The sequence below is a fragment of the Pieris napi genome, chromosome 14 (genome assembly GCF_905475465.1).
Source record: "Pieris napi chromosome 14, ilPieNapi1.2, whole genome shotgun sequence".
Classification (NCBI taxonomy): domain Eukaryota; kingdom Metazoa; phylum Arthropoda; class Insecta; order Lepidoptera; family Pieridae; genus Pieris; species Pieris napi.
In genome coordinates this window covers 5,676,173-5,702,467 of record NC_062247.1, presented here as the reverse complement: position 1 = coordinate 5,702,467, position 26,295 = coordinate 5,676,173, and the positions used below count along the sequence as shown (strand labels likewise).

At 33.1% G+C, this 26,295-nt stretch overlaps 1 protein-coding gene across 14 annotated transcripts in view; it reads left to right on the top strand.

The window, feature by feature from the left end:
• LOC125055748 (dynamin) overlaps positions 1-25,033 on the top strand; it is a 29,568-nt gene extending 4,535 nt beyond the window's left edge. For 2 of the 14 annotated variants that reach the window (XM_047658293.1, XM_047658294.1), the window contains exons 4-19: positions 2,741-2,944; positions 4,195-4,387; positions 6,128-6,337; positions 7,656-7,863; positions 7,956-8,093; positions 9,020-9,177; positions 10,449-10,463; positions 10,544-10,650; positions 10,948-11,135; positions 11,360-11,479; positions 12,642-12,674; positions 14,313-14,522; positions 18,610-18,844; positions 19,561-19,714; positions 22,153-22,296; positions 24,355-25,033. In XM_047658293.1, coding sequence (XP_047514249.1) covers positions 2,741-2,944; positions 4,195-4,387; positions 6,128-6,337; positions 7,656-7,863; positions 7,956-8,093; positions 9,020-9,177; positions 10,449-10,463; positions 10,544-10,650; positions 10,948-11,135; positions 11,360-11,479; positions 12,642-12,674; positions 14,313-14,522; positions 18,610-18,844; positions 19,561-19,714; positions 22,153-22,296; positions 24,355-24,418 — 2,381 coding nt within the window. In that variant the 3' untranslated portion in view covers positions 24,419-25,033. Of the gene's footprint in view, positions 1-2,740; positions 2,945-4,194; positions 4,388-6,127; positions 6,338-7,655; positions 7,864-7,955; positions 8,094-9,019; positions 9,178-10,448; positions 10,464-10,543; positions 10,651-10,947; positions 11,136-11,359; positions 11,480-12,178; positions 12,194-12,280; positions 12,287-12,641; positions 12,675-14,312; positions 14,523-18,609; positions 18,845-19,560; positions 19,719-20,308; positions 20,364-22,152; positions 22,297-24,354 lie in introns of those variants that run through there. The other 12 variants (XM_047658298.1, XM_047658296.1, XM_047658302.1 and 9 more) reach the window with 10 other exon arrangements.
• The last annotated feature ends 1,262 nt before the right edge of the window (positions 25,034-26,295 follow it).

Here is a 26,295-nt window from a genome sequence, read left to right as displayed (position 1 = left end):
TATAACATAATGCGATATCTACCAGGCAAACCTCAGGGTAGAAATTTAACTAGACGGATAAAAAAAATATCTTTTATTTCAAGTCCTGCAGACTTCCCCTGCAATTAAGGCAAATGTAAGGGTTAAGTAATTGTATAGGCTTAAACAGTTTAATACTAAAGGGGGCGGCGATTAAACCGTCTATATGGGGATTATCTTTTGCTGCCTATCCTATAGACATTACACGATACAATAAGTATTAGCTCCGCAAATCTATACAAAAGAGTGACAGACAGTAGATTCGGGAGATTCGTGAATCTTCTTGTTGCTTTAATGATTTATTTTATAGAAAGTGAGTTCTGCTTACGCATTAAGATTAAATAATTTTAAAACGGTATTCCGAAGTACTAGAATAATCTTATCAAAAGTTCAAATCTGTAATTAACTAAAGCTTTACGTATGTAATAAACATAATGATAAAATTCTATACGTGAGACGTGTAAACACAATACAACTGAATATATGTTCATACTTTGGAAAAACTATAAAGCGTGCATTAAAAAACACACGAGAAAAACAAAATTTTCGACGAGTTTTTGATCGGAATACATCGTGGTCCTAAGTTGTGCGTTTTCGAAAGATTACCATCAAAATACTTTCATTGTATGACCTACATACCCAATGATGAAGCACAATAATTTATATAAAAATAGTATAGCTGAAATATGCAACTCTGCAATTTAAGATACAAACAGAGATCTCCCTTTCTACCAACTTTATCTAACCAAACCAGAGCTGTTTAGAAAATCTGTTTCATTTTAAGAGAGAATATCTTATTTAATATCTATAAACTGTTTGCACACATATTTACTCAGGTTTTAGCGTTATCAGGTGTAATCTAAGACTTAATTTATGATATATGTAAATAGAACATTGCTCGTAATCAGTAAAACAATATCGAAATATCTATCATCACCTACATTTTTATAAAATCAGACAGTGTAGGAATAAAAATAGTCATAGATAATTAAGTACATTTATTTTCTGTGATATCAAGTATGAACTTTGTTTCTGACTGAAAATTATTCTAGGGGAGTATAATAATGGCGAAATACTTTAAACTGTGCAGAACGGACGGGCAATGACCTACCAAGGCTTATCTTGAAAAATTCTATTGTTCAATGATCGTTGAACTGATGCTCGAAAATAAAAAATATCTTGACGATGGTAAAATTATAATTTGACTTAAACGTTGTTATAATCTAAAATATTTTAAATAAATATAGTAGTGTGTACAATACAGATGTGGTTGCGAAATTCAGTTACATATTTTTTTAAAGGAATCTTTTTTCTTGCAATCAGTCAGCTAGACTATGAGCAGATGTGTTGAGAGCTGTTAGGCGTTCAAAGCAAAATCTCCATCGAGACTGCTCCTCTCTTTCAACCGTGTCTATCAAGACTTAGGATTTGTCGCCTTTTAAGCCTATTTATTAGGTCCGGTATTTTAAAGGAAAGTAGTGAAATTGAATGTACACAATAAAACTAATAATGTAATTTTATCCAAGCTATTCCTTAGATTTTTAAAGATATTTCTCCGCTGCCTAAAGGCAGGGCACCTTAACTTTATAATAAACATTTGCGCAATAAATTTAAATACATATCGATTTTTAAAGCTGGTCACAAGATCAGCTTTTCAGGGCTGCCATGTCCGTTAAAGAGGTTTAAAATTGCTAATCCAAGCCCAATCCGATGTGTTTTTAACTAAGTTGGAGCTAAATACAAGCGCTCAATTGATTGAACTTCAACATTAATACTCCGGTAGTGTGTCGTTAAATGCCCGTTTATTCCAACCAGTTCACACTCGTCATTGATTGGGAGAAAATCTCAAAGTACTTGAAAGCATATTCAATAAGCGCATGCGTGCGTTGGCGGCGCAGATCGTAAAGGTCAAAAGGCAAATCCATACAAGCGTGTCTGGATTCTGAATGAAGATTTCACAATGACATAGGTTCCTTATAATAACTAACTTCATTGGGCTTAATTAGCACTGGTTTGGGCGCTGATTAATCGTAGTTTTTCATAATTAATTTTATTATATATAATTTATTATAGAGTTGTAAGATTTGTATATTTTAATTACACCTATGCATTATTTAATATTGGATTTAATTCAACATTGTGTTTTAATAATATTATATTGCCTAGGCATAACGGAGGTCTTGAAAAGCATAATGAAACGAAACGAAATATATTAATTACTGATATAAGGGTATCCCAGTATAGGTAGATTTTATTCTTTTTATAGCGAAATAGGATTCATATAAAAATGCGGCTCATTGTTGTTATAACAAAAAATACAACATACATACCTATAAAATTAAAGTTATAAATTTTACGTCTAGCGGCAGTTGTAGACGTTTTTTAAATTTAATAAATACTTTGCAATGTTCCTTCTTTTGTGAAGCATAAGAATTTATTAATTCTCATTTTTTTAATAGGTCATTGTTTGATCGTATCTTTCATACCGATACAGAGGTACTTTCTTCACGTCCATAACTTTACCTAGGTTAACAGTATAAAATTTTAAGGGTTTTAGGAAAATGCAAAGCCCAGTCATTGTCTAGATCAGTAACTATACAACCAGCTAATTAAAGTTTGCGCGTTACATACTTTGTCAATCGGTAGATGTACAATACTCAACCCGAATTCACTGTCTTAATAATTTAAATATGGAATAGTCATCGAACATTGTTTATTCCAGTTCTCAACCTGACATTAATCGATCTGCCCGGGCTTACAAAGGTGCCCATAGGAGACCAGCCAATCGACATAGAGCAGCAGATTAAAGCCATGATATTCCAGTTCATCAAACGAGAGAGCTGTCTTATTTTAGCTGTGACCCCAGCTAACACTGACTTGGCGAACAGCGATGCCCTCAAACTTGCCAAAGAAGTGGACCCTCAAGGTTGGTGATGATTTTCTCTTTTTTTGTGGATTTTCTTAGTTATGATATGTATTTTAATTATTATTATCTTTTATTTTTTAAAATTTAAACTTCGATTAAATATTTCTAATACATTTATGGTATTGTAACGACCTTGCGTAATGATCTAACGGAGATTCAGGTAATTGCATAGGTGTAATTTGCTAATTAGTATAGTTCTCCTATTTTGGTATAGCTTCAAAATGTTTTTAGTTGAAAATGAAAATTGCATACGGTTGAAATAAGACTTGTTTATGAATATTTTTTGATTTTGTAATTGCTTTCTAAAATGCAATGGTTCATTTATGTATGTGCAGCACTTGTTCGGCTATAGCTGAGCGGTCTTTTCCATTAATGATGTTTTCTCATATTGCAGGAGCCTTCTAGTAAATTAATAAATAAATCAAATTCACTACTAAAGATATTAGTAGATATTAGTAGACATAGTACAATTGGTAGGTTTGGTTATTTCAAAATAGACAGTAGAAGTCTCACGTCTCTGAAGTATTTTCTTCAGACCTACTCAACGTTTTCTGTGCTGTGAAATGAAATTTCCTCGAATTATTTATTTGTTTGTTTTGTAACATTTAAGTGTTATGTCATCAAAATAAAATATGCGTTTCAGTTGTTAAACACAACTAAAAGATCGAATTGGTTTGTCGATGTCTGAAAATATAGACCAAATAAATATTTTAACATCTATTCTTAGAAAGTTATCTATTATCGAAAAAATAGACCAAATAAAGAAAGCATAGTGCGTGACAAATCAGAGCACCGACTTTAATATCTTTCATTTTAGGTATTACTTTCACAACGTTATATTTTCTTAATTTAACAACAAAAAATTAAGACGATCTCTACTATTCTTCTACAAGTCAGGTGAAAGATAAAAAATAATAATTATAAATTACCTTCCTATTTTACATTACATCCTTTAAGAAAAGAGCGTACCAATCCTTAAAAGGCTTACAACCTACTTGCGAGCCTTCTGGCAGTTCGTATGTATATTTGTTCTATAGAACAAAATTTGATTTTAAAAAAGTTGTCAAAAGCCGGAATTCGAAAGATTGTCTGGTATAACATTCTTTTGTTATCTAAAAACTTCACGTTGTTTTTGGACTCGTAAGTTTTACACCAACCGTCTTATGTTCCGGTCAAATAAATTTGCAAATAAACGAATTTGACTTTTGTCCTTTACTAGGATCTACAGAGAACAAACTATTATTTTTTAGGTCTGCGAACAATCGGTGTAATAACAAAACTGGATCTAATGGACGAAGGAACCGACGCCAGAGATGTCCTTGAAAACAAGTTGCTGCCTCTTCGTCGTGGATACATCGGTGTGGTCAACCGCTCGCAGAAGGACATCGACGGCCGAAAGGATATTTCTGCCGCATTGGGAGCAGAAAGGAAGTTCTTCCTTAGGTTAGTGATTTAAAGTAGACTCTGGTATTGTTTTATTTACACCATACTTAGACATACTAAACTAAATAGTAACTAAGGGCAACAACCGACCCTATCGCTAACAAGAGCTCGCTGTCAAGAAAACACACTTCACTATAATGGTGGAAATAATTGTAGTTATACTTATGATATTAAGGCAGCAATATTCCAGAAAATGCAATAAATAAATAAATAAAAATTCAGTATAAGCAGGCAGTATAGAAGCGTACAAAAACTTAATTAATCCATGAATAGATCAATGACTTAATTAATAAAATAATAAAAATTTAATGAGATTTAAAGCAATACAGAGTGAGATATATCATTTGTCGTCTTACAAAATGACCGTAGATTTTAAAAGATGAAAAGTTTTTTCGACTTTAAAATCGTAAAAATATTGAAATTTCTGTGAATATGGATGTAAATGATTTATAATAATTATGCAATTACAACTCTTAAGGAAACGTTAAAACCTCTCTTTTGTTGCTCAGATAGAAAAAAATTGTTGCAATATATTAAAAATAACTGCCAAAGTAATTAAATACGGTTTCTCTCGTTGATTAACAATATTGTCCAGCTATTTCTTATATAAACAAATAAAAGTTGTGTCCATTGATCCATCAATTTATTATTGTTTTATTGCGCGCCGTAATAGGAATTTGTTGATATTAAAGTAAGCACTGAAAGACGATAAGATATATAAATATCATATTATTCACTTCCTTAATTGTTATATATTTTATTTGCTTTTTGTAGGTATCCGTCAAAAAAGTATGAAAGTAGGCAGTAGGCGTTTTTCCGTTAAACTAAGGCTCAAATGCAAATATAGCTAAACTAAACCATGCGCGAACTATCCGTATGCGAGAATTGTACTTCATCACGCCAAATGTGAATTATTTGATTGAATAATTCAATGAACAAAAATAATTTTTGTTAGATAATTTTATTTCTTCTAATTTCTAAATATATTAGTTTTGTAAGATTCAATTGGACAGTGATACTACTCTCAAGATAATTAAAAAGGACGCCCGTTGCTATTTGTCGTTATTTGAATTTTTTCACTTAACTGGTTTTGTATATACAACGAAGTGTTAAATAAAAAATACATTTTCATCCTTTTTTTGCAACACAATTTACACAATATAAACATAGTAAAATACATCGTCAGCACCGTGCGGCCTTATCGATAATAACACATTGTTCTAGTATGTAACTGATAAATTCCTCGATAAATTTGACTTGACCAAGTATTGTTATCTATGCCTGTATCTCTAGATCAAGCCCCTCCATTGTGAGTTACTCTGTGAATAATTTGCACAGAGATAACCTGCCTGAATCGTCAAAATTTTGAGCTATTTATATATAATCGATGATAGCTGATAGCTGATATATAGATATTTTATTTTATTTTATTTTATTTTATATATTTTGGAAGATGCCTATATCGGGCAAAGAAATGAAAGCTATTTTTCTTTCAACGTACATAAATAGTTACATTACTTCAACTAACAAAATGGTAGTATCGTCTTATACCGTACATAGACAGATTTATGATTTATTAAAAAAAAAAAAAAATGTAACGGTGGAAACCAAATTGGTCACAATTTCTTCATCCATCGAAACGTCGACATTCATTACAATAATTCTATAATACTGTAGTGAAAATAAATGTAGTAATTAATCAATAGATAGACATACTAAGCTCTATTTTTAATATTCCAGTCACCCATCATACCGCCACCTGGCAGATCGTCTAGGAACACCTTACCTCCAGCGGGTTCTTAACCAGCAGTTAACTAACCACATTCGTGACACTCTACCCGGCCTTCGGGACAAGTTGCAGAAGCAATTACTAGCTTTGGAAAAGGATGTAGAACAGTACAAGCATTTCAGACCTGATGATCCGTCCATTAAGACCAAGGCTATGCTGCAGTGAGTATATTTAGTATTCATTTTTATTGCTCTCAATATATCCAGAAATGTCAGCTCTTACAGTTCCACAAACTTGTGGAATCTACCATTTGAAATATTTCTACCAATGCCTCTTGCCTTCTGACGACTCATTGGTCTAGTGGTTAGTACCCCTGACTGCGAATCCATGGGTCCCGGGTTCGATCCCCGGCTGAGACGAACATCGATGTGATGAGCATTTGGTGTTGTGCTTAGGTCTTGGGTGTTTAAATATGTACTTATATGTCTATCTATTTATAATATGTATGTATATCCGTTGTCTAGTACCCATAACACAAGCTTCACCAGCTTAGCATGGGACTAGGTCAATTGGTGTGAAATGTCTTTTAAAAAAAAAAAAAATGCCATTGACACAAAAAAGTACGTACAAAATTTGGATGTGAAGGGGAAATAATTACTTATCATTAGTTAAGCTTCTTGTTTTTCTCATCTGTAATCATCTCAGTGTGTAATATATTTAAGGGAAACACTGATTGGATTCATGTTATAAAACAACTTCTTTGAATTCATAAAAAATGTTTGTTTTCCGGCAAATACACCTTGTATTTTCATTTACATGATAGATTCTTTTTTGTGTATTGTCCATTGACTAAGTTAATGTCCCTCTTCGATATACACTTAACCTGTTTTTAGATTTTTTTAGCAACTTTACAATAAAGCCATAAATTAATCACAGATTTATTATTCTCGGTGTTTCACCAGCGATATAATTTTCTACAGGTAAAGAATGTGTGACGAATTTTACGTAACAATTGTGTGATGTGATTGCAGTTTTATGGCATACATATTCCACATTACACTATATTAACCTTATTAACTGTTCAATAATTAAGGCTTAATTTTTTTTTAAATTAACTTTACAGTTTTATTAGTTCTTTTTAGACAATTTTATAACATATTTTATAATGTGTTGATGCTGATATTTTTATACTGTTTTTAATCGTTTTTCTAACTGCCTGTTAGTGCTGTTAATTTTTTTTGTGTGTAATTTATCGACATCTTAAGTTATTGTTTTAATATATCGATTACCTTTAAATTATACCAAAATTTATTGAGCTTCGAAACACCATAAACTAAAAATGTATCTGTTGAAATCTTATTCAATAGTCCATTATTTTACAATATATACTGATCCTTCTTAAACCGAAAATACAAAATTGCCTACGAGTAGTTGATTTTCTATTGAAAATTCATTTCATAATCATTTTTCATAGATAATCTTCGTTCATCAATTTTTTCGTTTATTTTACGTCACAACTACAGAAATATCTTTTTACAGAATGATCCAGCAGCTTCAGACAGACTTCGAGAGAACAATTGAAGGTTCGGGTTCAGCTCAGATCAATACAAATGAGTTATCTGGTGGTGCCAAGATTAACCGTCTCTTCCACGAACGATTTCCCTTTGAGATTGTCAAAATGGAATTCGATGAGAAAGAGTTGCGTAGGGAGATAGCATTTGCTATAAGAAATATTCATGGTATCAGGGTGAGGACATTATTAAATAAATAGACTTTTATGTCCTTAATTAGCAATTATGATATTCCATAACTTTAATTAATGTTATGTAAATTTTTCAGGTGGGTCTATTTACTCCGGACATGGCATTTGAGGCTATTGTGAAGAAACAAATCTCTCGATTGAAGGAGCCCTCGCTCAAGTGTGTGGATCTGGTCGTACAGGAATTGTCTAATGTCGTCCGTGTTTGTACGGAAAGGGTATGTTTATGTTTCTACCCTCAACAATTCTTGTAACAACAAGCTTGATTTAGACTATGAATTAATGAAAAACATAGTATTGTCTTTGATTAACATAACCCTTATTACACATTTAAAAAAACGCTTTTTACCGGATTAAAGTTATGTATCTAATCTATACTATCTATCTATCTACGACTAATCTTAGTCGATACCAACTCCGGGAAAATAAATACAGATAATGCAACTTTCTCTGCAGCTGTGATACTTTTTGACATTCAACATCTTTTGTCTTCAGTCACCGTGACCACGCACGCTGTAAAGCACGCGAAACGTCGGATAAATTTAAAATTATGTCAAATAGTTGTAAATTTATAACAATACATAACTTTAATCCGGTAAAAAGCGTTTTTCTTTAAATAATGAAAAACAATAAAATTTGAAGTGAAACTTCTTTATCGACGTATGGGAGAAATTTTGTAGGAAATCGTCACGTTTTTCGGTTACGCGCCATGTTGCTTTTAGAAGTCAAACTTCTTTATCGGCGTTGGAAAAAAAATTACCGTCACATTTTTCGGTTACGCGCCATCTTTTTCTTGTCCCTACCACGGTTGTTCCGAAGAGATACGAAGCCATTAATAACAAAAATGTATAATAACGATAACAATGATAATAATAATTCTATTACAATTAATGAAATTCTGTAATAATCTTAGTAGTAATGAGGTAAAATGAAATAATTGTCTATGATAATAAAAGCCTTTTGTTAAACTTTATCTAATTTAACTATATTTAACTAATTTCTGTAAAGTTGCATATCATAGATCATTTTTCGAAAAATAAGGTCATAAAGAAGTTTCACTTCTTACGTGTGTACGTACACGCACACATTTTTTTATTAAGAGTATCAGGTTAACTATTTTACTTTAATTGTAATACAATTGCAGATGTCTCGTTACCCGCGTCTCCGTGAAGAGACCGAACGTATAATAATGTCCCACGTTCGATCCCGCGAACAACAATGCAAAGATCAACTTGTCTTACTTATCGATTGTGAGCTGGCTTACATGAACACCAATCATGAGGACTTTATTGGATTTGCCAAGTAAGGATTTTGTATATGCGTTCTTCAGCTTTTTCATGTCATACATTCTGAGGTATCCTTTCCTCACCTATTTATTGGACGAATGATGAGCGCTGAGCGAATTATTTGCAGAATTCTATGTCTAATTATTTCACCTCAAACTTTAAAATATTTAGATTATGCGCGGAAAGAGAATCCGTAGTTATGCGAACAATTTGATTTTAATATGGTAACCCAACTGTCAAAAATTTCCATACGTAATAAAAAGAGAAAACAGTATAAAAAAATATACTGTTTTCTCTCAAAATAAACATATTGAGATGATTCATAATGAGTCAACGTTGTAAACCACGTGTCAAATCCCACCTCGGTTCTCTGAGGGTGATATTTAGTGAACAAGACTTGTCGATAGATGTAACTCCCGTTTGTCAGAACGTAGATTTTGACATACGGGAATTACTTCGCGCCCTAAGGGTCTGTTTCACAATGTACGGATAAGTTCTACATAAGTTCCAAATTAGGTATTTATTACTTATTGGTAGGATAAACACTATTGTTGCGTTTCACGACTGTCGGCTAGCGCTATTCGTAAAATAAAGTCCATCATAAGTTATGAGTCCGATGAAGTGTCAAATAGCACAATTTATCTTCCAAATAATTTATGTGTTGCATATCTATTTGGTATTTTAACCAGGCATTGTGAGACAGACCCTAAATCTAGATTCTGAATGTCACCCAAAATATATTTTATGAGGTTGTACAGAATTGCGTAAATGTTATCCACTCTACGATTCTCAGCGCTCTACATTGCGTCAATTATCAGCCTATACATACAGATATTTGTGTTCTTAATTAATAGGTAACTCTATCTACAAGCTACTGCCTAACAACTTTCCAAGATAATAATTTTTTTAAGAATTTGGTAAGATCTGTCACTTTACTTAGGGCAGTTAGGTGTTAGAATTTCATTCTGTGCACGCTTGCTTTTCCTTCGACTAAAAGTATTCTAAAATATATCAAAATAAAAGTCCACTCAGTACTGTATCTGTTCAAATGTCAATCAATCTTAATGTGGATTGAAGAGTTATATGTTTTAGAATACAAGTCCAATCTCCATATTCATAAAAACGAAATGGACCTATTTTGATTTAACTAAATCCAATTTGGCAGAATGTTGTATAGTACTTTAAAACTGTTGTAACTAATTTCGTTTTTATATGGGGCAATATTTTAAGTAGATCCTATTGCCACATATTATTTAACATTATTAATATAATCGGCGTGTTTTACAGCCTGCATGACCACGGGCGAGTATATTCTAGTAATTACACGCGATTTATTCCAATGTGAAACCTATTTTTAGTTTATATTGATAATTTGTTTGCAGCGCACAAAATCAATCTGAGAATGCGGCCAAGTCCGGTCACCGGGCGCTTGGTAATCAGGTTATTAGAAAAGGATACATGTGTATACACAATTTGGGAATTATGAAAGGTATTTTGGCGATACGGTAATAATTTATTATGTACCATTTTGTTTATTTCAAGAAAAGTTATGGGTCAGATATTGCATTTATTTATTATGAATTTCGGAATATCGGTTACGATGATTTAAACGATCGTACTTGCTGTGAACGGCTATAAACAAGCAAAGAACCTACGCGCTAACCTTGGGATATACGGGTTCGATTTGATCCATTATTTTTCTGTTGAAACTCTATGGACCTAAGACCAAATAATCAAATTTAAATTAAAAAATTTTAACCCGCTAAAATATGTTTTTAATCTTCAGGCGGTTCCCGCGACTACTGGTTCGTTCTTACATCGGAAAGCATCTCCTGGTTCAAAGATGAGGAGGAACGCGAGAAGAAGTATATGCTTCCGCTGGACGGACTCAAGCTGAGAGACTTGGAGCAAGGTTTCATGTCCCGGCGACACATGTTCGCGCTCTTCAACCCTGAAGGAAGGAATGTTTACAAGGTTTAAAATTTATTTTGGGTTTAAAACGATGAAAATTTTAGTAAATTTCATGAAAGAAATCGGACTTTTTTGGCAATACAAAACTAGCACGCTATTAAGTAAACTTTTTTGTATTGCCATAAAAAATTATTAAGGTTTGGTACCAAAGATCAGAATTAAAAGTAATTTATAATTTAATATTTGACGTAATTTAATCTGTAATATTAACTGGTATGTTCCCTAAGGATTATAAACAACTCGAGTTATCGTGTGAAACGCAAGATGACGTAGACTCTTGGAAGGCGTCTTTCCTCAGAGCCGGTGTCTACCCAGAGAAGACCTCGGAAGCGGCTAACGGGGATGAGGTAAGAAGTTAAAATAATATGAGTTTAATCTTGCCTGTCTTTTCCTTTTAAAATTTCTTATCCATAGATTTCGCTTATAGCATAATATTGCTTTATATTTGTAATTTGTGTATTTAAAATGATATATTAAATCAAGACACATTTTAATTTTATATAGTATAAACCTTTTCACACTTAAAATTATATTTTACTTAGGGAGCGTTCAAGTATTACGTAACGTATTTGTGGGGGGGGGGGGGCCTTTTGTAAAACGTTACGATGCGGGGCGGGGATTAAATTACGCGTTATTGTTAATATTTTTTTCGACTTAAACCACACAATAGTAACTAAAGAGTCACTAGGTGGTCACGAAACGTTTTACTAGGTACTACTTGGGTACTGAAAAACGTTACGGCGAGTTACATGGGGGGGGGGGTCAATAATCTCAAAAAAAAAGCGTGACGTAATACTTGAACGCTCCCTTATGATGCTATCTTAAAGAGAAACGAGTAAGTTTCAAATTGGCGTAAGCCCGTCTCTGCTATTTGATACATTCTTGACATATATTTTTACGTCCGTAATGTACGTCCGTACGTATGTCTTGTATCATTATTATTAATTTTAAATATTGTGGTATGTATGTACAAATGTGTCTTGAATATTCGTTAATTTATTCAATATATGATATACAATGATGTATTATTTTGTCATGCGATACAGGGTGATGGAACCGAGGTTTGTTATATCGGCTTAACAATTGTTAATAGCGCACACAATTCATGTTACTAACATATATTCATTGTTTTCTGTATACGAATCAAGAGGACTGTAAGTCGACAGTTTTTCAGCTACTTACATACATACGCACATTCTTACCGCTAGAAGTAGAATTGATGTAGTTGGTTTGGCCGTGTTTCTAACTGTGTGCTAGTCTCATTTTGCATTCTTTATATTGGGAGCAATTTGAAATATAGCTGTCTCTTTTATATTAGACATTTAAATGAGACGGCAATGTTTTTAACAGCTCAAGATTTAATTCATTTGTGTAATAGGTGTTGTCTTTCTAATATCCACTAAATAAAAGGTATTGTCGAAATAACAAATTCGGTACATATGTTTTTTAAAGTGTGTTTTTTTTTAATTTCTTGATTATTTTTTATTGGCATTATATTCTTATTTTTAGTTTATTCTGCCTTACCCGGGTCGAAAAGAAAATGTAAGTCAATTTTCAAACAATTGCAGTGTTTGATTTTAGTGGCTTTAAACGGAATCCGGGTAATTTTTGGGTTTTGCATAGCATGAAGGCCTGTGAAACAATTCAAACACAAATAAAATATTATTTCAATTATAAATACTCGTCTAATAAATTTTTTATGTCGATTAATTGAATAGTATTTTATTTTAGCGGGATTTGCGTCAGAAAACGGTAGCGATTAACCATTCGCAAAATGCTTATTAATGCATGTTAAACTAACACGGACTAGACAAATTTCGAAAAAATATAGCTTGTAGAAATGACCTAACTTTATACGCAAACAAAACTTCACCTCACATGGAATGAAAATTGGTGTGAATTATTAAGATTAGCTTTTTAACCGAATTGGGCGGTTACAACAGCATTTGGTAGTACAGGTTTTTCTAAGGCTCAATGAGTTTATGGAATGCTATGAGAAAATATTAAGTAGAAGTCTTGTTGTTGCCTACTGTAAGCTGTAATATTAATTTTTGCGATAACAATCATACTTGGGAGGCTAAATTAAATGCCTTTAATTAAAAAAAATTTACCCTAAAATTACTTCAAAAAACGATATATTTTGTTAAGTAAATCTAAAACTAATTAATAAATCTCATCATTAAAGAAAACCTCTAAGAAGAAGTTATATTTGTCCGGTAATCACATCTCCCAACGTACTTCGAATCTTTCTTTTGCGGAGTTTGCCTATGACATTTTACACGGTGCGACTCGTTTGTTCCTTGTCTCATCTTAGCCTAGCCAGGTGCCCCGCTTCTATTTTAATTTCGTAGCGTATGTGACTACGTACGTGCCCTTTACACTTCGCATACTTTTGCCTGCTCTGCTTTCGATTGAGGACCATAAACAGTTAATAAAAAAAATTGATTTCGTTTGTTTTTAAATAAAAAAATGTGCGTGTACTAGTGTACACACGTTAGATGTGAAACTTCTTTATGACCTTATTTTTCGAAAAATTATCTATATGCAACTTTACAGAAATTTGTTAAATAAAGTTAAATTAGATAAAGTTTAACAAAAGGCTCTTAATATCACAGACTTGAATACAAATAATACAATTATTTCATTTTACCTTATTACCACTAAGATTATTACAGAATTTCATAAATTGTAATAGAATTTTTAGTAGGGATCATTGTTGTCGTTATTATACATTTTTGTTATTAATGGTTTAGAATCTCTTTGAATCAACCGTGGTAGGGACAAGAAAAAGCCGCGCGTAACGGTCAAATGTGACGCGTAACCGAAACATGTGACGCGTAACGAAAAAATGTTACACTAAATTTTTTTCCAACCCCGATAAAGAAGTTTCACTTCAAAAACAGTTGTAGATTTCGTAGTAAAAGTAACGTGATTTTTCTGTATTGTAGTTTGTTATGACTACTCTGTGCTTATACACTTACTCTGATTCTTAATGGACATAAATGATTAACAAACACATAAGCAAAAATACTATATTTTTTAATGATTTTAAATCAGCTAACATTGAAAAAAACTAAATTAAAGCAATATGACGAACACAACGCTGTACCACGCTACATATATACCTAACACATATTTGTATCGCTATAAATCTTAATTGTACTCGCGGATTGCTTTCAGAATTCAGATTCGAGTGGGACAAGCAGCATGGACCCTCAATTGGAGAGGCAAGTGGAGACAATCAGAAACCTGGTTGATTCCTACATGCGTATAGTGACAAAGACTACAAGGGATCTGGTGCCGAAGACAATCATGATGATGATCATAAATAATGCCAAAGACTTCATTAATGGGGAGCTACTCGCACATTTATACGCGTCTGGTGACCAGGTATTATACATTTTTAATATCTATGACTAAATAATATATGACTAGCTGATCCGGCAAACGTCGTTTTGCCATGTTTATCATTTATAATATAAAATAGGGGTTGATCGTAGAGGGGTGAAAATTAGGGGTTGTATGTATTTTTTAATGCATCATTAAAAAAAAATTATCTAAAAAAAAAAAAAAATAGGGGTGGATTACCCTTAACCTTTAGGGGGATGAAAAATAGATGTTGTCCGATTCTCAGTTATACCCAATATGCACAGAAAATTTTATGAGAATCGGTCAAGCCGTTTCGGAGGAGTTTAACCACAAACACCGTGACACGAGAATTTTTATATTAGATTGGTATTTGGGGATGGTTGAATTTTTTTATCTTGATTTGTATGGTTATTAGGTGTCGTGATAAAAAGTAAAAAATACTTAATTTTAATTGACAAGATACTTTTTTATTGACTTTTAACTGGTTTTTGCTTATTGTTTGTTAAAATTTAGTGTTGCCCAAATGCAAGACCAAGACGAGACTTAGGCCAGTCTTGGTATTGTCTTGCGTCAATACACCTGGTCTCGGTCTTGGTATTGGTATTGCGCTCTCAGTCTTGGTCTTGGTCTTGATCTTGCAGCAAGAGTCTCGCAAGTCTCGCAAGACTTGCAAATACCTATTTGCCTATTGCTATTTGTGGGGGCTTGCGGGCTATCCTGGAGCATTCACCAATGTACAATGTTCATCAACCAATAAAAGCAGGCAGGCTACAGGCATTGTGTTGAGATTAGCAGATTTCATTACAATGTGCGTAGGTACATTTTTTAGGCAATTTGTCGTACTCGTGACTGGCGCGCTTTGCTACGTAGGTACTGTCGTTAAAGTATGTGTAAGTAAGAAACTATGTAGGTACCTACTACAACAAAATTGTATTCCTTAGAAAAATAATCGTCGTACCTACACGACGATTATTTTTATTTATTTAGTAAATCATCGCTGAAGACAATAGTCGCTACTAGAGTAGGTACGATAGAAGTTGATAAACCGACACTGCAATTCTCGATGATTTTAAAACAAAATGCGTAAAGCAATATGACGTCGCTCATATTTGGAGCTTTTCCACGTTTCAAGTTTGTTAAAATCACCCACTTCCAATTTTGCAGTGCAATGTCCTTTAAAAAGGTATAATAGGTAATCTATATATATAAAAATGAAACCCGTTTTCCGTTGTCACGACATAACATGAAAACGGTTTGACCGATTTGTCTGATTTTTTTAAATAATATACCTTGAAGTACGAAGATGGTTCTTACGGAGAAAAATTAAAATAAAATTGAGTGAATCAGTCTAAAAACAACACTTTTCTATATTCCCATACAAAATATTCGTAATAATACTTAAAAGTGAATTTGAACTTTAATACCATAGCATAAAGTTCAAGTGTTAGTGGAGGGGTTCCGGGAAGGAAATTTTTATTTTTTGACATAATGTATTTGTTGTCTTATCAATTTTCTTTTTTTATCTTACTAGCTAGACCGGTGTCCCGAATAGCAGAATAAGTATTTTAAACAAATAAAGAATCGACTGTTAGGCGGTACGATGTTCGCCAGGCCAGCTAGTAATAATATAAACTAGGTATATTTTTATTACTTACAACAATTTTTATAAAATCTACCTATCCTTACGACTACATTCTTCCTTGCGAGGACAACATAATCTATTTGCGTCCGTTCTGAGCACCCGGAAACTTATTTTATTCTTTAGAACATGGGCAGTGGCGGCGACCTTTGACATGAAAGCGACGGCGGCAACACAAAGTCTAGAAGCGGACTAAATTTTTACCTATTTTGGTGGGGTTGTCAATGTTGGCATTAGCACAGAAAAATAAAATTAAGTAAACACAACGTTTATCCACTTTTTAATAACTAGGTATCCACGATAGAATATTTTTTCTACTAATTTCCTAAGGGTCGATTCGACCAAACTTCAATTTATTCACGAGTAACTATACCAAGAATAATCTATTCCATGATTTTAATCTCGAGTAAATCCATAGTCGTTTGTCCACGTAATCGATAGTATAATTGCGCTAGGAATAACAATACGCGAATAGCAAGAAAATGGTGAACGAAAATAAAACTCGGCAAATAAATGTTGTTCTACAACGGGACAGTGTAAGAGCATACATCATGTCAACTCGATTTTGCCGTATTATAGTGTGAAAAAGTAGCTTTTAACAGGTGTCAAACGACAACAAAAAGTTTTTATTTCTTGTTTGTTTGAGGCTTTCGTCTAAAAAGGAACTTCTGTTGAGCCTAGTTGAATTTCATTCTAATATTATAGAAAATAAAAAAATCTAAAAATAAATAAATAAATAATAAATTGTTTAAACGTTTCATTATACAATGCCAGACTATTAATTTAGTGCGTTGCGTTGACTTGAAATTAAAACACAGAATAAATATTTGTGAAATGACAGAAATCAGCTGATTGGACTGACTGACGCCATTAAATTATTCTAGGAATAGCTGTTATTCCGTGCGAAACGGCGGTATAGTTGAAATTCCCGAATAAGCCCACTATTCTTAGAATTTGTAGTTGGTAAAACGTAAAATTTATTTACTCTCGATTAACTGACGATTTATTCTAAGATTAAGATTTACTCTTGTTTGGTCGAATCGACCCTAAGTACTCAGTCTAAATATCTTTTTCATAATTTTTGTTTTTCAATAATATGTTGTGTGTAATTGAATGGTAAACTCTAAATCTTACTAGAGAGCTTTTTTAAAATAAACTTATTGAAAGCACTGACATGGCATATACACTTTTCAATCTTGCTGCTCACATTTTAGTACCTAGGTATCACTCACTATCTATCATTTACCGATATTAACAATGATTATTTCGAAATCAAAATATTCGCAATTCAATAGATGCAATACCTACTTAGTTATTAATTATCATCTCGCCCGACAGCTTTTAACGCTGTAGTGTTCGAATTCAAGCCAGTGTGAGAATGTATTTAAATAAAAAAAACTCAGAGCATTCAATTTATACCTACCTACTGCTGGGACATCTTCAAGGTCATTTAATTTTATACTCCTATACCAACCCTACCAAAGTAGGTAAAAATTTGTGTGCCTCTGTCCGTACTCTTTGTCGGCGAATGCGGCGCTCAGTGTCAAATGCTGTGTTACACTTGTTGCAAACCGCGTCTTTGTCGGTAAATTATCAAATAACTAACCTATTTAATACACCGACCGACCAACAGTTTATTCGCAGAACGTCACATTTCCCCAATCAACTTTGAACCTTAATTCTTTAGCGATAAACTTGAAAATCTGTTGATTGAAAATTTGATAGATTGTAGTAGCTTGATGTGCTGGCGTCTGTACCATAGTATTGGCTGCCGTAGAAACTGTTACTAGACCTACTCGACTCGCTGTTAGTTTTAAATTTTGCTAAATAGAAGAATAATATAAACTTTGAAACATAAGTTTCACACCTACATGATGTTTATATAATTTTGTTAACTATAATTTTAAGCACATACCAACCTACAAGTACTAACGTTAGATCTGCACATTAGACATAAACAAGCATAACATATTATTATAGGTAGATACCTACAAGGTATGAACTTTGCTAGAAAGTTATTAGGGAACAGATTTGTGAGCATTAACACGCTACCTACTTAATAAATTGTTGAAATATAATAAGTACTTACCTACCTAATCAATACAATACGTTTCAGGGTGCTTTCAGACGAGCGGCACGTTGCCAATTACAAATACAAATGCAGCCCTTAGTTTAGTGTTATGATTTGTGATACCTACGGTTTTGATACTGGGGAACGTTTCTCAAAATCGGGATTGAAACCAAATACCTACTTAATAACGCCCAAATCTCAGTTTGTCTTAACTGCAAGACGCAAGAGTCTTGCAGGTTTAGGTATTGTCTTGCTCAAGTCTTGCAGGGTTCAGTCTTGGTATTGGTCTTGCTATAATAAGGCGGTCTTGGTATTGGTCTTGGTCTTGCAAAAACACAAGAACAAGACCAAGACTGCAAGACCAAGACCGATTTTGGGCAACACTATTAAAATTCCAGTCACAAATGATGGAAGAATCCCCCGAAGAGGCCCTAAAACGCGAGGAGATGCTGCGCATGTACCATGCGTGCAAGGAAGCATTGAGGATCATTGGGGACGTCTCCATGGCAACTGTGAGCACACCTGTTCCTCCACCCGTCAAGAACGACTGGTTAGAGAGCAGACTGGACTCGAACCCGCGGCTTTCGCCTCCATCGCCAGGTGGACCAAGGCGTGCTGCGCCCCAGCAACAGAGTAAGTATCTACTGCTGCGATGTTTGTGATATATATCACTTAAAATTGTTCGACTTAGGGTCCTTCAAGAAAAGACCGTACCAATTCTTAAAAGGCCGGCAACGGAGTCGCGAGCCCTCCGGTATTGAGAGTGTCCATGGGCGGCGGTATCACTTAACATCAGGTGAGCCTCCTGCCCGTTTGCCCCCTGTTCTATATAAAAAAAAATATTCTCTCACTATAGAACACACAGCATTAACTTACTACTACTAACAGAAAGAAATGAATGAGAACTTTAGTTGAAAAAGTGCAAATTTTGTAGACTGATTTAGTGTTCATGAACAAGCAGGTTAATGAATCTTAGGTTTCTTTTTTTAACTTCTTAAATTTTTATCCGTACCTGCATGTACAGTTTGCCTACAATTTAGCGCATTATTTTCCGATAGATTCGTCTACTAATTTTATATTTAATCGCTATTGCAATGAGTCTTTAGACAAACATAATAAATGATAGTAGTTTTTTTCTCTTGCAAACATCTACGTGAAAAATCTCAGATGTTCCGTTCCAATTAAGGGTTTCTGTCAGTCCAACTTTCTTAATATTATTTTCTAATCTAGACTTTTTCTAATTATTTAGTTAAGGTATTTATAACGTTGTTTCTCCACTTGCCTTTATTTTAAATAATCAATACAATGTTAATTCATGCCTAAACGTTAGCTTTAAAATGCATTTCCAGGTTCGTTAGGCCAGCGTGGCGCTCCGCCCCCACCGGCCGGAGGCACGGGTAGGCCTGCGCCACCGCTGCCTTCTCGGCCCGGAGGCTCCGCCCCACCACCACCTGGTGGCCGCCCCGCTCCAGGGGGTGGCTTGCCCGCACCACTTATTCCCACGTAAGTGTGCTGTGATTTTGAACCGCCTGTGAAGTGGTCGCACTGTGTTCTTACGATAAAAATTACTTGAGGTTTTGGCATTATGTGCGGTAAAATCCACAGTGCGGTCATCAAATGAATTTGTTGGGCTTTGGGCTTTAATCTTCGTTTCAATTAACTTTTTATCCTACATATTAAAGGGTTACCATAATGGCCTCATAATATTTGTTTTCGTAAAATTGCTGTTTAAATATTTTTTTGACTTATAATTATTGTTAAAATAAATTGTATTTATCTTTGACCTAATTCTTAAGTAACAAACGATGGGATGCTTCTAATATGAAGCTATATATATAAATCCAAAACATTTTTAGAATGTTTAATAGAGGCATATGGTAACTCATAACTAATATGTTAACTATCGGTTTTGATTCAATGGACAAAAACTTTAATTTGGTCAACTTAAATCTTGCAATCTTTACTTTTTTTAACCGAATAATATGTGTGAGCTTTTGTGTATTTGGGTGATGTAACAGCCATAATATTGAACTGGTCTGCTTGTCTTATTTAACATTGGGAAAGGTAAAAGAAATTGCAGTAGATTGTTGTTCGCAGACGGCGCTAAACGACTCCGGTGCGTGCTAACATACTAAGTTACGTACGAACTAAGGTACTAACTAGATATATGTGTTGACTTAGTACATTTGATAGGCGCATACCTCACTCCCTTATACATTGTTTTTATTAAAATTACGTCTATCAACTGTAATAAGTTAACACTCGGTTTACATATGTTACATACAATATAAAACTTATGAAATGTCTGAAATAATATTGCTTCCAATAATCAACATTAGAAGTTTATGTAGGAATATAGTATCTTGAATCTCCTGCAGCAATTTCTGCCGGGTTCTTTATCCAGTTATATCGTTAACTTAAATTATCTATTGACAAGCTATAAACGTCTAAGACTCGATGCTCGTTGGTACTTTGAGTATAGAATTCGGGAGTAATTCGATATGAAAAAAAAATTCCTCTTTTAACGGTAAGGTTGTGCTGTCATCGAAATTTAACTGCAGCGAGATTTGAGTGTATACAAAATAGGTAATTTCAATTTATAGGTGTCTATTTACCTAAATATCAATTTTTGTGGCTCGAATCTTAGGCTGGAAGTGTTTGTCAATAGAAGTTTGACCGATGAAGTACTTCTAAATAACACATATTTATTACACAATGTAATGAATTTTCTTAAATTTATAGAAGAAATAAAACCAGATTAAAAATCTTTAAAGCTAATATTGAAAGGTATTTTCATTTATCTAATAAACATAACCCGATTTAAGAAAATTGACAGCGTCTTAATGGGTAAGATTCGCGCCACATTAAATCAGTATAGGCTCTAATTAATTCACAAAAAATATTTATGACGCTCTGTAGCTAGCAAGATTAAAAGTGTAGCACTGCATGTTTTGTCACTAAATTGTGTGTGGTCTTCTTAGGATTCTTGTTCACTGTATAAAAACCTCACATTGAAATTTTGTAACAGTCACAGTTAACCTGTAAGGTATGTAAAGTATTGTCGAATCGAAATATCTGCGAACCTGGCTTAATGACGTCATACAAACTGGAGAGATAGCAAAAAAATTGAAGATGTAAAAATAAAAAATATGTTATTTGTGTACTTATTTTTATTGATACTTGTACCTACTTGAAATTTACAAATACTTATTATTTACATTATTTAAAATTCAAATTATTTACAAATTTACAAATAATACAAAGAATCGCTTCCATACTCGCATTCCAGCGAGGTTCGCAGATATTTCCGACGGCTTGTAAGTACATTTATGTTTTAACTTGTTATGGCAGTTACATTACTCAATACTTACAGAGAAGCTGTGGGTGTATATTGACAGAAGCTTCAATCATTGTCTTTTAAAATGTGTTTTGCTATGTATATTTATTAAAAAAAACTTAATCATATATGTATTAATATATACAAACCTGTTTTGATGATATCTAACTGTGTATTTAAAAACTATATATATAGTCCTATATACAGGCCTATTTATCTTCTAATATATAAAAATCTCGTGTCGCGGTGTTTGTGGTTAAACTCCTCCGAAACGGTTCGACCGATTCTCATGAAATTTTGTGTGCATATTGGGTATGTCTGAGAATCGGACAACATCTATTTTTCATTCCCCTGAATGTTAAGGGTAGTCCACACCTAAATATTTTATTTTTAGATATTTTTTATGGTACAGCATTAAAAAATACATACGACCCCTAACTTTCACCCCTCTACGATCAACCCCTATTTTTTATTATAAATGATATACATGGCAAAACGACGTTTGCCAGGTTAGCTAGTATAAATATATATTGCATCATGCATTAAAGCTTAACACAAACTTGTCAGTTTCGATTTATGATTATTTATCGTAACTAATAAATAGGCGTCCGGGGAGCGCGGCAGGCGTCGCAATGGGCGCCATGAATCAAATGCCGCCACACATGCGCCAGCAAATCAACCAAGCGGTGGGACAAGCCGTCACCAACGCCGCTATCAGCGAATTAAGTTCAGCCTTCGCGAAATTCAAGTAAATTATACTCTGTGCAATTAACCCATGTTTACGTACGCATACGCGTTTAGGTGTACGTTGTAATACGATTTAATCTGTTACTTAGATATAACAATTTGTATGCCTTGTATGGATCGAAATTTGTTGATTACATATCCGGTAATCTTAGATAAGGGTGTTTAAATGTGACGGGAATGCATATCCTAGTCGATATCTCAATTTTTCGAATAAATATGGATTTGATGTTATAAATTTCGTTCCATTGTGACTAGAGCGTAACTATGATGATTAACAACTGTTACCCTAGCGTGTTTAACAATAATAATGTTCTAATGCTGCTTGTAATATTTGTATTTGTCGTAGAAGATCACACACCAAAAAATAATAATTTAATAGCATTGCAATTATATGTCTTATTATTTCATACATTCCAGTCGGATACATTAAAATTAGCTGTGAAATTACAGTATTATCTGTGAATAAATCTTATGCAGTGCTTTAGGTATATTGTAAAGAATAATTTACGCGTATGTATTATTATCGTATAAATTTATTTTGTATAATTGTAAAGATTGAATTCATATGTTTATTATAAGGTGTATATTATTGTAGTTGAGTTCGGATTTTACCGCGCTTGTTTCATCCGATGGGGCATATCAATAGTTTTCTTTGTAAACTTAAGTAAATGTGGATCGAGCGTCTATTTGTTGTTGATGCACTATGCGTAGTGTAGCTTAGGAAGTGTTCTCACTTTTGTGTTTCACTAGATTAGGGTCTCGACCGACTTCAAAAATTTATGCATTTATCAAATATAAGCTGTTACGATATTGGTATCGCCTATCTATGGTTCGACCAAAGTGATTGTCCCGAGGTCCTAGCAGTATCTTTGGTCAATTATTAGAAAATTTGTTAATAAATCGGAATAAATGTTATGAACTTTTAATGGAATTTTAATGTTTCATCATCATGTAGACGCGCGGCTTTGTCATATATTCTCATCAGTGCAGGGCGTTTTATATTCGTATATAGTTATACAATGTTTTGGAAACTTTCCGAGGCAAAGCGCTTGACGTACGTGGGGATTTAGAAAATCCTGGCAAAAGCCATGTCTCGCCCATTACCATAATTAAAATGGTTTCAATAAGAAAAGCTATAGACGACATTCAGTGCTGTCGAATAGGTTTTTCTCAGAGCACGTATTTCGGAATTACGAAAGTTTCTAAAACCCTGTATAGTACTAGCCAAATGGACCAGTATGGGTATGGAATGGGACATCATCAGCATCGCTGAACATAGTTCCTACTCGCTACAACATATACGTCATACATTTTGCTCTCTTGTTAGTACCATCGAAGGTCACTAGAGATTGTTGGATTTGATATAGTTTATTAATATTGTTAATCTTATGCTGTATAAATAGTATAATTAAACGCTATTTACGTGTACCTAGGTGTTTAATTTAAATTTCTTGCCAACGTCTAAACGGATAATTAGGTAAGCTAAATTTACTATTGCGGTATATTTTAATGGACTTAACTAAATGCATGTATATAATACTAACACAATACCACATAATAACCTACTTTGTTATTCAATGACGTTTTAAGTAGAACATATAGAATAAACTACGTACGTTTTTTGAATGAGAGAATGTGTAGTTTTTCTGTGAACGCCAAATGTTTTTGTGCATGCAAAATGCATTACTAAAATTAGTGGCTAGTATTTTTCTATTTCGTAGTATTAAGTTTTCTTTTGGGCATGTCATTATAATATTACCGATTTATCATATTATCTCTTTAATAATTTTATTTATACCATGTAGCTTTTGTTTAATAATTTAGCGTCAGATCAATTCTTGTGTGGGTAAATCGGTAAAAAATTATAATTTTTATCATACATCATATTCTCATTTTTTTAAATCATATTGATATTTTTGTATTCAGTAATATGGCTTTTGATAAACTTGGAATTATGTGATTACATTGTAATAAAATTATTCTTAAATTCCATTTTTCACTCGTTAAGGTTGGTGTTTTCTCTTTATTTTATATTTACTATTTTTGTGTTTCTGTGTAGCCGTCCAGTGCCGAACGTGCCGCCAAAGCTGCCTGAGCGACCGCAGAATGGGCGGCCATATTGAAAATAGCTTCGCCGCCATCTTGTGATTGAATTGTAAATAAGATGTCGTCTGTACATTGCTTTTGCGTAGCATTATTACTGTTATAGAATAATTAATGTATAAAAAGTGTTTAAATTATGTAAAAATAATTATATGGATAAAGTATTATAGTTCTATTGACAATATCGAAACACATAAAATTAATAGTGTTAAATGTATGTGCGTAATTGAGTATTATTTCATTCAATGATTTTAATGATTGACTGCGAAATTTTTAATAAGTTTGGTATTAAAACCTAGAGATTAGATTCAACGAAGTGTTACCATAAATTTGTCTAAGAGCATTTAGTTAAAATTTCTTGTGTCCTGAATATTGAGATGCCTATATTTATAAATAATTATTTTCACATATGTAATTTTTTTTATTACTCGATAGGCCCTTTTTGAATAATGTTTTAATTTATTTTTTAATATAATTTTTTCGCTGTCAAAATTATTTAATCTAGTCAATAATTTATATTTTCAATATATTACATACATTCCCTTTCCCATATTCAGGCGGCAAGATTTGTATATATAGGTATGTATCAGTTTTATGTGTACAATGTATACGTGTAATAAATGTGTATATAAATATTTTGGTCTTTCATTCCCATAAGGATGATTTATTATTATAGTAAGGGTTAAGCTTGTAATGGGAAAAGTTAGGCAATAGGAAATTTTATGATAATTCGCTTGATATTTATAGGGACATTAGGATATTTTATTAAAAGCTCTGAACCTAATGTAATTGCCCAATAAATTGAATAATTTCTACTTATATTACTAATGGATGATAAGAGAATTTCATAAGGAAATCTTATTTAAAAAAAATCTGCATTGTTTTTTTAATAATTAGATGCTTGTTCTTTGAAGAGCAGTGTACGGTTCCTGGGTCAGTGGGGCTGCTTTAAATGGGCGCCGGTTGATTTTTTGTATAAAATGTATTATCAACCGGCGTTAAACAAAGGATATAAAATAATACCTATACTTCCAATGCATAAGTTATGAAAATGCTGAACAGGGTATCTGACTATAATCTCAATTATAAAACTAAGAATGCCTGAGTAAAAAAATTTACAGCCTTGTCTCGTACAAGCAGTGTTGGCATAGTGGCTTCATCGTACGACATCCACCAATGCACTTGCCGGTTGATTGCGAAGACATCTCTTGTGCAGTAAAGGATGAATTACCGAAAACAAAAATATTCGTATTTAACCATTACCAATTTACTAGCAACCGACTTCGTTTGATAGAGTAAATCAGTCCAAAAACTTATGTTTTGTATGGTTTTTAGTAAACATAGCTTCGATAATAATATTTCTTACCAAGAATGGAAAGTCTATGATTTATAATATTAATTTTTTCAATATATTATTGATCAGTCTCGATTGGATCTAATATTGGATCTAAATATGTAACAAGATCCTTACTTTTTATGTGAGACAACTAGATAAATTAAACTACTAGGTACATTAATCGTTCATTAAACACCTTCACATAACAATCAACATTAAAGAGCGAAAAGGAGTAATATTGTTACAGTATAATTATAATTGTCGTGAATGTAATTAAAATTACAACAAACGCATCTAATGCGGTAACACAGCAGTAACAGTACACCATACTTATATTAAAATCATTAACATGAACAAAAGGCATTATTACAATTTAATGAAGAGAGAAAGCCATTAGGAGTTATATTTATTTAAATCGTCGGCGCCCTATGAGGCCTAATCGTACCGACACGATTTTGATTACGTGTGATCGTTGTATCAATCATTTCATATCAAAAAGAGGCAATTCTATCGCCTCTCTAATAACGGCCGAAGAGCGGAAGCCAACAGAGCGTCACTAGA